The sequence below is a fragment of the Pteronotus mesoamericanus genome, unplaced genomic scaffold (genome assembly GCF_021234165.1).
Source record: "Pteronotus mesoamericanus isolate MK-2021 breed Mesoamerican mustached bat unplaced genomic scaffold, CSHL_Meso_final contig_169, whole genome shotgun sequence".
Taxonomy (NCBI): domain Eukaryota; kingdom Metazoa; phylum Chordata; class Mammalia; order Chiroptera; family Mormoopidae; genus Pteronotus; species Pteronotus mesoamericanus.
Window position 1 is genome coordinate 22,461,896 of NW_026555068.1, and position 14,435 is coordinate 22,476,330.

Consider the following 14,435-nt stretch of genomic DNA (forward strand, 5'->3'; position numbering starts at 1 on the left):
GTCATGTAAACTACTGCACATTTTTCCATGCGAGATCATTTCATTAGATGTTAGAATGGCCAGACTAGATTGCTCATGTCCAATCTGTCTTGCTTTCTGCTGGCTTTATTTTACAACAGGTTGTTTCCCCTCTTTTCTGCCGTCTGGGGAAAAGTTTTCAGTCAGAAGTGTCCATATGCAAGCTTTTCCTATACCTTCTCCAGCTATGTGTACACAGCAAACAGAATCTGAGGGACTTCAGAGCCTCTCCATTTGCCTCAACTGTATTATTCATCCCGGGCTTCGAAGAAAAGTCTTTTCCTCCACAAGGATGTCAATGGAAACATTACTTCTTCAAACTCAAATCTAGTAACTCTCTCAGCCGAGGACCACATAAACTACAGCAGTGATGGATTTACCAGGAAGTTAATCGGTTTACCAGGAACTCGTCTGAGTTCCTTCCAAGTCCTGCTAGGCCTCTGGCAACAGGTTCACACCATCTTGGGTTTTTGAAAAACTTGCCAAAGTAAAAATATTTTGAGATTCTTTTCCTTGAGCAGAGCCCCCTAGACTGAGTCGGCTTTGGGCCCCATAAACCAGGAGCTGCCCTGGCTGTGGGTCAAACTAAACTCTTCTGCGCTTCCAGTTTTGTTCTATTCAATATGACTTAGATTATGAGAGTCAGTAACCAAAGTTTAGAAATAGTTTTTTGTTATACAAAGATGTTCATTCTAATGATTTTTGGGTAACAAAATTTATTTGATTAATAAACTTGAAAATACTTTTCAGATTACATTACATAATATAATTTGCACTATATGGTAAATGTCAGTTCTTCAAGCGGTTTTAATTCCTTAGACGTTCTGTGATACTGAGTCTCCCCTCTCATGATGGAATGTTCTTAGAAATCAATGTCAGAGAATCACAGTGGAATGTAAAAAGGACATTTGAAACATACAATAATAACCTTTGAGCAAGATGCTTACCTATGTCTAAAATCTTTATTTCTTGGTGGAAGCAGATAGAGAAGGTGGAAAAAGCACAGTTAGAAAAGGTTTCTAAAATATAATGAGCTGAATACTGATTTTAATTATTTGTAAGGAAAATTGCCAACTAAAGCAGAAAAAACACTGGAAATAAATTTTGTAGGTCAAGGCTTATCCAATGATTTATAAAATAGAATGATTTTGAGAATCACACTTAAATGAACAAAGCAAAGAGAACAACTTGTTACTTTAACTATTGATATTATGGCTAATAATATAGGAAAATAATTGTAGGAAATTATTTTATGCCTTAATTTCAAAAACTGAAATAAAAGAGTAATAAATACATATCACAAGGTTATTCTAAAGACAGCTAAAGATACTTAAAAATTCTAATTCTATCCTCCCAGAGAAGAGAACATTCACTGGAATCAGTGAGATGTTTTACATATTAGGTGACTTTACACTTGTTTACATATTTATGGCAAAATATTTACTTGTATGTGTTGTGCTTTTCCTATCTTTAATCAAGAATGAACTTCTTTTTCTAGGGAGAAGTGTAAACATTGGGAAGACATGTTTAAATAAATACATTAGGACATCGATTTAACATTTTTTCTTTTTTTACAAAGGCATGTTTAGCTTTCATTAAAACCCCAAATTAAGGAAAGACATACCTTAGTTCTAAAACACTTGTTACGTTTCCGGAAGGGAATATCCGGCGAACATAGTTGAAATCCCCCACATACAGACTGCCATCGATCCCACAAGCTAACGCCACTGGGGCCAATAGTTTATTACCATCCGCTTGACCGTTGCAACTTGGGCACGAGATGCTGCGCCGTCGTCCATTGCCCATGATGCTGCTCACCACCGGGGGCTGCTGGGAGATAAACTGGTTTTCCCCGTTCCCCTTGTACAGTATACCTACAGGAAGGAAAACACACTTTTCTCACAGCTGCAAGAGTAAAGATGAAAAGCAAACAGGCTCACTGCAGGTCTAACTACAATGGAGTGCTATTTAGTCTGGGACTGCAAAAACTTTTATTTAAAGTTCTATTGGAAAGAATTCCATTCAATTACCTAGAGGGAAATATCATATGTCAAAATACGTAGACTATATATGAAAAATGCTCTCTGTTCGGAATTTAAAGAATGTCTGGTGAGAGAAACAAAGGGTGAACAAGAAAAATTGAAAACCCAAATTCCCAGCATCAGCGATTCTCAGACTTGGCTGCACGTTGTCACTGGCTGGGGAGCTATAAAAAATATATGGATGCTTGGATCTCACCCCCAAGAGATTCTGCCAGTTGGTCTGTGCACAGCCTTGGCATTGAGATTTTAGAGAACTCTTCAGAAGACCCTAATGTCAGCCAAGTTTGAGACCCATGCTCTGCAGAATGTTAAGGGAGGGACAAGATTACCTAATTGCTAACTGTAGTTGAAAATATTATAAATTAATCCAATTAATAAAAATGTGCACTATAATATGATTTTTTCCTTAGGGGTTTATCACTGTTTTTTTTAAAGTTAAAAATATTATATGGGAAACCAAGTTAGAAAGTATATAGCAAACCACCAATATTCTGCTATACTGTCAAAGAATATTCTTCTTGCTTATACTTTTGTCTGATATAAGAAGGCATATTCAGAATTTCAAGCATAACAAAACTGTTGTGGAAGGGCCAATTAATTATTTAAAGAGGTTCTCCTTTATGGCATGAAAGTGTCAAAAATTTTAAGAAGCCAAAATGCCAACCTGCTCCTTTATGATATTCCATGAAAGTCTGAGAAAAAATTCCAAACGAATATTAAATATCTTCATAGTTAGAAAGCAGGTTTGAGTTGAGAGTCTAATTTTAGTCATTTATCATGGTTGCAAAGATCAATGGTTCCATTCTGTCTCATGGCACTGCCTGGTCAGCTGTCATTGTTCCGTACCCATTTTATGACCCTTCTCAATGTGTCATCTGTGTAAACCACCTGCTGCTTCGACTTGAGAGCTGCGCATGCGGTAGTTATGGACTATTCTACATTGCAAAGCCATTCTCCAAGCCAGTGGTTATATTTTTTAGCAGGTGAACTGTTCAAAGAACCAGTCCATTGAACGTATAACAGGAAACGTAAAGTATTTTTTTCCCTCCCACTTTGGAATAATTTTAAAATGAAGAAGAGATCAAAATAATTATGTTCCCTTTATAGCTTAGCACATTTTAGGTGAATTCTAGGATTACTTTTTTTTTTTTGAATGCTTTGCTATTTGGATGATATACAATCATAGCAAAATTTACATAAGGAAATCAGGAAAGATAAAATAAGTTTATTCATATTTAAGAAAAATCATCTAAATATGGCTAGATCATAACAATAGATAGGATGCATTTTGCCTTGAATAGTCAAAGGATATAACGAGCGATAGCTAAGAGCCTTCTTTCTGTGATTATGTTATTTGATAATTAAGGAACTATAATTTCCTATAAGAGCCAGTTCTGTGGTTTTCATCGGAAGAATCCTATAAGCCAGCCTACGCCCTTCTGCACCTGACTTACTCAGTCATCACTTTGAATAATTGGTCTTCCATGGCTCTCCTTTATTGTGACAGAATAGAAAGATGAACATTAGAATATTTATTTCCATGTTCCAGGGCGCCTGCACCAACACCTGTCACTGTCTCCATTTTTGCCTTCCCTTCTTCCTTGATATATTTCCATAGCTCATCCACCTTGTCATGATTGCAAATCACTTTGTTTATTCAATTAGACACATGTCATTTTGAAAAGCCACTACTTGTCAAACTGTTCTTGGATAAAATTTGAAATCACATTCAGTTCATTCCACAAATAGGTTACCTTGCATTTCAAAATAACATGTACTTTATAATTTATGACATTTTTTTGGAAGACAGAATTTGGGGTAGTCCAGATTTTACATCTCAGCTGATATTTTAATAAAAGCTAACTATATATTATTCTGGTAGAGTGTGTGTGTGTGTGTGTGTGTGTGTATTTTTATCATACACACGTGCTCAGAATATCTGCAGGTTTCTTAATCCCCCTGAATGCTATACTGAGTGTTGGGTGTCACAACGGCACTGAATCACAGAGGTAGGGCCTTCCTGGGGCTCTTTGCTTGGAGCCTCTCTGTTGGTCCATAGTCTCTGGGTGAAATCCTGGGGCTAACTGGTTATGAACTGGGTCCTGTGGTGTCAGAATAACTAAAATGCATCTCGAGAGGTTTCCCCTAGTTTTGTTTGTGAAGAACTTTTGAAGGTATAGAGTAATATGTCAAATTGTGTGAAATATGCTTTCACTGCCTTCATCAAGAGCAGCTGCCACAGAGCTGGCACCGGCTTTGCATCCTGAAAGACCACGATGATGCCTTGTGTTTCTAACATTATGCACAGAAGCCGCCGCTGCACAGGCATCGTATGGTGGGACAGAGCAAAGCCACCATCCTCCTTGGATGGGGGCTCACTTTTCCAAGGCGTGTGCCTCACGGGGTGCTAGTTACAGGTTCTGTTCTCACACTTCTGGGGTGCAAATCCGACAGCGACCTGTGTCCAGGACACGGTTAGAACGGGAGCAGCGCTCAGGCCTGCTATGAAATAGGGGAGGCGGGAAGGCCTTTTCTCTTTGTTTATTTGTTTTTTTTTTTTCTTTGTATTGATTTGCTCAGTTATTGTTCACTCCTGGAGGTGAATAATGTCAACCAGCACCGGCTTGGAAACTGCTTTAGATTTAGTATATTTGGAGGCTGAAAATGCATCCTTTCCAAATGGAATAATTTTTTTTTTTAAAAAGAACAAATGTCAAGGCAACATTAATCTGAAAAAGTGACCATTAATCAGTCAAATATTTAGTTCTGTTGAATGCTATGTTCAATATTCTGCGCTGTCCAAAAGCTTCTGCAAAGTCAAAAAGCTGGATTGTTTCTTTCGACTGCAATCTCCTTCTCTGGCTCTTTGCAACAGGGTGGCTGCGTTACGACCTCAAGGCTCTGCGTTCCTAGAAAGGACTTATTAGGAATCTGCGATGTAGCCAGCATGTGAAAGCAATGTAAAGGCAATAGCACTTGTTTAGTATAACTAACATTCTTTATGAGATTAAGCTGGTCCAATTTTCCAACTAAGTTTTTTCTTTTGGTTTGTGATAGCTAAAATATGTTTTTTCAAAGACATTCACTTGTATTACAAGGTCTACTACAAGGTTTATTCTGGATTCTTGCTTTTTCCCAGAGTATTCGTTTTTTCCTAAAATTTGAGAAGTCAAATAACAGTATGTAACCCAATTTGCATGTTAAGAATATTTTTTTCCTCAAGTACACTCTACAAAGAACTGAAAAAAAAAAACCTCTAGACATTCAGAATAAACTAATTACCTAAAACTAATATCTATTAGTAACAGTTTGGTAAAGTAACATGGATTTTTATTTTTTCTTTACTTAAAAAAACTCCCCCCCATTCTTGGGTAAACCTCCCGAAAGGACTTTGGATCAACTCTGTGACTTCCTGTGGAGTTAAAAACTCCTGGGCCAGTCTGTGGTGAGGATGCCTTTCAGTGTAGCTCCAAAGTCAGGCACTTCCATTCCAACGGGAAAACTATTTTGGTGATGAATCTATGAACATTACAAAATTTGTTAGGAGAGTATTATGTAGTTCCCACTTTCGGCTTTTGTAGACTTTGAAAGCACAGATGACCCTTGAACACAGGTTTGACCTGTGCGGGTCCACATATACATGGATTTTTTTTTTCAATAAATACATACAGTACTGTAAACATCCTTTTTCTCCCTTATGACTTTCTTAGTAAGATTTTCTTTTCTCCTGCTGACTTTATTGTAACAATACAGCATTTTATATATACAATATGCAACATGAATATTAATTGACTGTTTATGTTCTCATATGTTATTGGTAAGGCTTCCAGTGAACAGTAGGCTATTAGCAGCTGAGCTTTTGGGGAGTCAAAAGTTACACGCAGGCTTTTTGCTGAGCAGGAGGTAGGTGCCCCTAATCCCGGGGTTGTTCAAGGGTCAATTGTATGTCCTTATTTTTTTTTCTACTCATTCTAATCCTAGCACATACATAGAATAAAATGTTGCAATATGATAAATTTGAGCGAGCAATAGTAACTATCTGTGGACAAGACCTCACCGTTCTGAACATCCAGCACGTGATGCTTGTCTAACGTCCAGCCTCCCATGTTGGAAGCATCTAATTCATAGCCTTGCAGAATGGCGGTCCTCTTCTCCCACAGAGTCAGGTCCAAGCAGGACTCGTATTCGTACCCCACGGACACTGGAACCAAGACAAACCACAGCTCGTTTGTCAGCCGTGGCAGAACCACAACTGACTGCCATTATTTTGATAAATCTTATTTTTTCACCATTGTGTTCTGAGACTACATTTCCATTTATTTAGGGGCAGAGTTTATTTTTATATTTTTATAAGAGAAGATTTAATCACATAAAGATGTTTTTCTAAAAAAAAAAAAAGACCTCCATATATTATTTTTGTATTGATTTAATAGAAACTAGTATTTTTTCCCCCAAACTACTCGTCACAAGGGGTTCACAGCACAGAATGAAGTTCAGGCTGGGCAACCAGTTAAGTAATTATCTCAGATAAATCAGTTCCAAATGGTGATCATATGGTAACAATTAAAAATCATTTTTGCTATCTGAATTACTAGAGCTATTTAGTTTCCAAGAGTATTAAGTTATGAAAAATATTTACAATAAGATTCAATACAGTAAAAAAGCCATATTGTCACATTATCAGGAATGAACAATGACATTAACAGTAAAGTTATATGGACGGATCAAAAAAAGCCCCTCAGAGTTCACAAGGAAACGTCGATTTTTAAAATTTAGAACAAAGGGAAGGGGCAACTACCTGATTGATTTGAATTGCTCCAAGTCCAAGGGATCTATTAATTTCAGGATACAGTGTTTGTTATGTTAAAAGCAACATTAACAATATTCACTCTATATTAATAGGGAAAAGCACATGCTATCCTTAGTTTCTGATGCTCAGAGCCTGAGCTGGACGCTCTTCTATGTGTATCTCAACGTGTCCAACTTCGATACTACTGTCCCATCACCCAGTGACACAGAGGATTTGACTGATGTTTTAAGAATATCCTTTCCTTGAATTGACTGGTCCTTCTAGTTCAAAGAGCTAAAATAATTTTTAGGCACAAATGTTATCTGACATCCTGTTAGACATCACTATGAATTGAAACTACACCAGTTAGACACAGAAAACCATAAACAGAGATAAGGAAAGCTAGGGAGATAAAATTATATTTAAAAAGCAGAAAATAAAAAAAGGGACATAATAAAAAAACATGAAAAAAATATGCCAACTCAAAATCTAATTCAGAACATTCTTCTAAAATATAATTTGAGCCTCTTCCCAAATCGTACTTTCTCTTGCTCCTCATATGGAATACATTCCTTTTTGTATAGTGTATCTAAATCAATGCGTGTGTAATTTCCCTGCGACAATCTTACCACTTTTCTCTCTGTTCATCCTCTGGTTTCCATGGGTTATAATTATTTTTATGTTAGTTCTGAATCAAGATAATTTTTTTTTCGATGCAGACTGTATTTACATGGAACTTACCAACAGCTTCAGAGAGACCATAGACCTTCTGATTATATGCATCTGTTTTATCCCATATGAAAGTATAGGCCAAGTTCGGGGAGGCAGGAAACCACTTTTGAAAGAGTCTTCCCACTACAGCTACCATCAGATGAACCTTCATCAGATTAAATGGAATAACGGCCTGGGTCATGGTGATCTTGAGGACGGACTTATACCCGGCAGCCCTGGAACTCAAGTAGGACAGTTTCAGGTCTGTTCCTGGAATTGTGGTTTCTTCATGGAGCACCTAGGTGTGAATGAAGTGAAAGCACCGGACTGTGATCACATGCAACTACGAGGTCAACTATAGTTAAAAGAACCGAGTAGGGCAACTGAGACACAAGAGCTGCAGTTCAGAAGTCGCCATTTGAGCTGTTATCTTACTCAGCGATGGGATCCACCTCTGCTGCCTGCCTGTTCTCCGCCTGACAGCTTCCTGTCACTTATTCTGAGTTAATCACGCCTCAGGTGCTGCTCCTCATGCAGGAGCCGCCGTGACCACCCTGTCAGGCCGGCACGCACCGACTTGTTAGTTTACAGTCACCATGGCTTCTCTCTAACCCATCTCTCGCCCTCGTTGCCCTGGAGAATTGGAGCAGACATCTGGAAGCTGGTTGGCTCAGAACAGGGATGGGGTCTGGGCCAAAGATCTGGCCCCCGCCAGCTGCCTCAGTGAGAGATGAAACCTCTGCTGGGGCCTCATCAGCTGGCTGGTCACAACTTAGAAAGGCAGGAATGATAACAGATTCCATATCCATGATGAAAGGTGACATAAAAATAGCACATTCTCATAATTAGGTAAATAAACTGGGAGTCACCGCTGATTTTTGGTATGATGGTAAATGAATTAATAAATGAAAGCTGCATAAGATATCCCCCTGTGAACAGCTAATGTGTTGTTGGATGCACACGAAAGACACTATATGCCTTTCAAAGTGAAACTGTGCTGTAGAAGGTTAATACAGTTACCTGCATAAGAATTATGTATTTTATACATTTTTCAAAAAATCATACCCTTAACCCTACAATTTACCCATCAGTGTGACTAGCTCAATGAATGCCAACAAATTTATACTGATGCATGCAAAATACATCATGCCAAAACATTATTTAAGTATATTTTGAAAAATATATTTTTACATAGTATATAAAAGTCTTCCTAAAGATTTCAGGCTCTCCTTACCAACACTCCCATCAGCTTGGCTACTAATGGCAGCTCTTCATAGTCTTACTACATAGACTGTGAGGTGCAGGGCTATCTATGCTCTAGACATGGGCCAGGAACTCACCGTTTCTCTACGGAGAATTCCACGGTGTTTCCAGGGGCTCCCTCAGAAGGCCCTACCACGGCTCATCAGGCAGGCCTAAAGGACTGCCCTCCCCCGCAGGAAAATCTTAGGACAGCGGCACGGTGTTCAGAAGTGTTTCTCTCTCCCGCCTCCTCTCACACAGAATGCGGGGATGGTGTATCTCCGCCGTCTCCAAACTCTAATAACTCAACTAGAAACCTTGATACTGAGGGTGTCGCTATCGGTTTCAATGGGAACAATCAAATAGTTGGAAGTCGCATAAGAGAATGAACTAAACAAGCTTCCGTCCTGGTCTGTGATCGGTGTTGGCATGAATAGGGCCTTGACAACGCCCTGAACTTGATTAAGAAGGCATCACTCTACCTCAAGAGACAGACCCATTCATTGCGGTCAGGGTTTCTTCACCAAACACGCTGAGGTCAGCCACAGACTGTCTTAAGTAAAATAGTTTCTGAACATATAGAAACTTTTTAGAACTCCATTAGACGAAGGGAGAGCACTGCATTTAAGAGTGGCAGTGCCTTTGTTGGACTGAAGCATATAAGGTGAACAAACTAAACAGAACTCATTGTTCTCCCATCACTGGGGTGAAATATCAAAGGATTAGTTTGACAAACAGATGCTGTGACTCCGGAATGGCCTGGAAAATACAAGCAATTGAGACCAAAAGCAGAAACTTTACTTCCTCTTCATTTATTTTCAAACTAATTTCTCCTAAATGTGATAGGTTTTTATGTGTAAGGCAATCTTTCATGACTATTTTTCCTGTGACCTTCTAGGAATTTCTTCTCTATTTCAAAATATCATGTGTTATCCTAATTTTAATAACTGTTGTCTTTGCCATCATTAACCAGCTTTCAAGGAACAGATATCTGTAATTTAGTTCATTAAAACATGTGCATCTCCCATGTCATTTAAACTGACCACGTTATTCTGCATCAGTGCTCAATGTCAGCCCCACCAGAGGGGAAAAAGAAACCATCCAGCCTGTTTTTTGGCAGCTGCGTGATGTGTAAGCCCCATTCTGGACCCCATTAACGACTCAGTTAGAAGCTACATCCTGCCAATGTCACTTTCCGAGTCTCTGTCTAAGCCACTCCCTCTTCTCCGCTTCCACTGCCATTGTGATTGTTGGGCCCTGTCCACCCTGTGCTGGGTGTGTATGGAGACGCGGGGATCACTAGCTGTTCACCGATCTCTCCGTCTCCTCCTTGCAATTAGGCATTTATTCACTTGAGTGAGCGCTAGAGAAATGCTGAAAAAGTTTCGTTGGTCCCCGGGTTCTCTTTGTCTAAAGAATTCAAGGTCTCCATTGGATGGTATTTCAGAGCCTCTCACAATCGGGGCCCAATCTTTCTCCTTATATGCCCTATATTTAAATTGTTCATGAGCTTTTACATAATGTTGTTTGTTTCTACCACCGCATGGTGGCTCGCACATTTCCTTCAATCTTAAGGCCTGCTTCCTTGAGGGTGCCTGCTTCGGTTCCTTAGGAATTGAGCTCTCTCTGAACTTCCACAATTCTTCATTCAAACCTTTGTCATATTTAGCATAGCAGGATGTGTGTCTTTTTTTCCTTTTATGCTAGCAGAATACCTCTTTCGGCATGATGTATTTTGCATGCATCAGTATAAATTTGTTGGCATTCATTGAGCTAGTCACATTGATGGGTAAATTGTAGGGTTAAGGGTATGATTTTTTAAAAAATGTATAAATAGGCTCTCAGTAAATTTTGCTGAATGTCTGCTGTCTATATGATGGAATGGAAAATAAAAAAACAAAACCTTCACGTGTTCCTGGGACTGTGGACTATTTGAAACCTATTTCAATGACTTGGTTTGCTAGAAATTTCCTCCTACAGACAGACACTGCCTCTAGGTTAAGTCTATTTTAGGCCTGGCTAAGGAACTCAGTTACTGCAAGGTGGACCCTGGGGAGGAAGCATTACATCGAACAGGTTACAATGAATTTCTTAAAGCTGCAACTCAAAGTCTGCCTGACTGTTAGGCAGTAAATGAATGAGGTGTCTCTTCTGCATCATGTTTGCCTGCGAGCATATTCCCTATTTTGTTATCCTAGACCTTTGCTCACCTCCTCTAAACTCCACTGACACCCCCTCATCCTACGCCTCAGGGATGCCTGTAAAGTTCGTGACTCCTGAACTGATGTCTTGACTTGGAACCTCTTCCTTGGACTCCACCGTTGCAGGAACACTTCTTACCACCACAACCCCAAGCCCCTTTGGCCAGGCCACCAGCATTTATTTCTGCTGTTGGCTACTGAGACTGCTTTCTGACTGGTCTCCTTGTGTCAGCCTCCAATGGCTGCCAGTTACTCAAAGGAAGACGTTCTTTTCCTCGTCAGGCCTGGCCTCAGTGATTTGCGGTTCGTGTACCACGTCCTTCACGCCAGCCACACCCGCTGGCCTCTGCCATCTCTTGAGCAGGCAAAGCAGGCTCTTCCCTCAGAGCATTTGTATTTGCTCTGCCTGGACTGCTTCCATTTTTAAGGCTGATTCTTTCACTTAAAGCTTCTGCTGAAATATCATGTTATCAACGAGAGCTTCCCAAACCACCCTTCGCAAAATTGTCCTCCATCCACTTTACCCGGCTTTGTTTTTTACAATGTCTTATTCACAACCTGACATATATTTATACATTTGCTGTTTTTCTCTCCCTATTAGCAGGTAAACTCCTTGGAAACAGGTACTTCCTGTGACTGATTTTCTGATCTGACACATCCTGATGACGCCTGATACAGAACAAAAATTCAACAAATATTTGAAGAATGAATGTGACACAGCTGCTATGTGCTGTTAAATTTTAAAGACCATGTATTTTTCCTTAGCTATTTATGAATAAAGACCATTACTATTGTGCCACATGTCCTGCCTTGAAGATCTGAAAGTATTTCTAATTGGAAACACAAAGGAAAGAAAATGGTGCCCAGATATTTCAGTAGGTAAAATGAATAGGGAAAATATGGCTGTTTTAAAGAAAATTACTACATTTTTTTTAACCTGTGGAAAATAGGGCTTTCTGATTTACAAATTATAGAACATGAGAACTCACATTTTAAAAATAATATCCTGAGAAAATTAATGAACATTTTCTGTCAAAAACAACCTTTTCAAAAACATTTTTTTTTTTTTTATTTAGGAGGATAATTGAATGGTAAGTTACTGAGAGAAATGACCATGCACAACAGCACCTGCACTGAGCCAGCCAGGAGGCCTGGCACATAAGGGCGCTAAGAACCTTTTCCAGTGAGAGAATAAATGAGCAAAGACATTATTAGCTGCTGAGTTTAATCTGTTTTTCCACCTGGCTACAACTACTGAATACATACAGGTGTGCCCTGAAGAAAAGTATTTCTGAATAGATCTTTAAGCAATAACTTGATATGCCACCATACAGTCCCCGTGCAGTGTGTGGGCACACACATCGCACACAGCGCATCCCACAGTTCATTCTACAGGCTGAACTGGAATGGCACTGGGATTCCACAATCCTTTTTAAACATTCTTGGGAAACCACATGATCTGCAAACGGTTTAATCTGACAGCACTGCCTGCTAGAATGCTCTACCTGTGTTTCAGGAATGATGGGACTGTCTTCCGGGGAAGATCTGAAGAAGGTGGATAAAGGCGATGACACAATGATGGGATTTGGCCTCACGAACCCACTCAGATCACAGCTGGGAATGTCATTCTCTTCTTTCTTCATGACTAGCGTATCCATCACATAAAAGACATTCCAGGGAATCCACACAGTGTGGTACTGAGTGAGGAATGGGGACCGTTCAAATACCAGGGTTAGCGAAGCCCCGCCATTTGCCACCAAGTCAAACCTACAGAAAACAAGATATACTTAGTGCATCATCTGGATCCCATAGAGTGACTCCCAAATTAATCTAATGTAACCTCCTTAAGTTATTATGCTTTACAGAGAAAATCAACTTTTCCAACTTTTATATGAAATAGTTTAAAATCTACAGGAATATGAAATAATTGTCCAATGACCACTCTTAAACCCTATACTTAGACTTACCAATTTATTAACATTTTCCAAATTTGCTGTATTATCTACCTATTTATTCCTTTTCCAGAATCATCGGACTTAGGTTGTACACACTATGCAATGTCCCTCCTAAACATTTCAACAAGAATCTTCTCAGACAAAGAACACTCAAAACCATAACACTATCATCTTGCTTTAGAAAAGGAAATCAACTTGTAAAGAACTATCTGAATACAGGACTCTGAGTTTCTGCCACATGGACTGCCACGGATTTCTGGAGTCCGAAAGCTGCGGCACTTCTATATTACAAGGGACAATAAAACATGCCGGGTGACAGAAGAATGTCTAGTTCTTACGCTCACAATATTTCAAACAGAGACAGTGCATGGGGACACACTCACATGCCATCCTGTCGGGTAATGGTATATCCGTATTCTGGGTAATGGAAGAACGAGACATTTACTCCAATCAGTGGAGTTCCATCAGCGGTGAGGACTTGGCCTCTGATGACGGACGCGAGGCTGTGGGAAACGAAGAAGGGGAATGAACATTTGTCTTCTCAGGCCCATGTGATGACAATGTAGAGATCATTCAACCTCAGGATAAAATAACAGCATCGCACGCTGCCATGACTCACAAAAACCAGACCTGAAATGCTCCCAATACAATGTCCCTATTAATTCAGTGTAACTCACATTCTCTAAATGCCTGGTGTTTCACCCAGGGCTTTAATTCATTGCAATCTGGTTTGGGAGAGTGATAGCCAAAGCAATAATTTAGAGATGAATTTTAAAATTATAAATGGCTGTTTTTTCATAAATCACATGGCTGGTGCTTACATGAAGAAAAGTATACTTTCCAATTAATTGGGAGGCAATCTGTAAGTCTGCCGGGACCGAGAAGTACAAGATTTAAGGGGGCAATAAGGAACATTTGTGCAACAACTTTTAATCAACTGCTGGGTCTCTCTGCATTAATGCTGCGAAATTGCTGCAGACCCAGGAGTTCTAGAGTAAATCACCTTCTCCGCTCAGTGAGACACGAGACACCTGCTTTCACTTAGGGGCTTACTCTGAGGTCATTACTGCTCTGCCAAGCACCAGTCACACAGCTTATGTGATCCCACCGCCTTGCATTAGCAGTTCCATTCCATTCATTCATAATTTATATTATTTAGTGAGCTCAGCTGCAAAAAAAAGTGCTCTCCTCTTTTGCCTTTTGGGGTCTTTTCACTGCTCCTTTTGAAACATTTCCAACTGAGCTCACTAGTTAAATGAAGATTTATTGACTCTTTAATGGGATGTCCTGTTATGTCGCAGGCACTGAAATTGACAAAGTATGTGAACTGTGTCGAAAATGCTTGAAACGCAAAGTTTGGTGAAGAATTTGCCGAAAGAGGAAAAACCGTATTTAAAAAAAAAAAAAGCCCTTCCCTCATATTCACAGTCGTCAGCATTTCATGTAACTGTTGCTATCACTATGAATCTATAGCAGG

At 39.5% G+C, this 14,435-nt stretch overlaps 1 protein-coding gene across 1 annotated transcript in view; it reads right to left on the minus strand.

The window, feature by feature from the left end:
* Positions 1 to 14,435, minus strand: part of TENM3 (teneurin transmembrane protein 3) — a 548,392-nt gene that overhangs the window by 46,034 nt on the left and 487,923 nt on the right. The window contains exons 15-19 of the mRNA XM_054566195.1: positions 13,342 to 13,461; positions 12,509 to 12,770; positions 7,591 to 7,858; positions 6,118 to 6,261; positions 1,643 to 1,892 (exon numbers count right to left, since the gene is read on the minus strand). Coding sequence (XP_054422170.1) covers positions 1,643 to 1,892; positions 6,118 to 6,261; positions 7,591 to 7,858; positions 12,509 to 12,770; positions 13,342 to 13,461 — 1,044 coding nt within the window. The remainder of the gene's footprint in view (positions 1 to 1,642; positions 1,893 to 6,117; positions 6,262 to 7,590; positions 7,859 to 12,508; positions 12,771 to 13,341; positions 13,462 to 14,435) is intronic.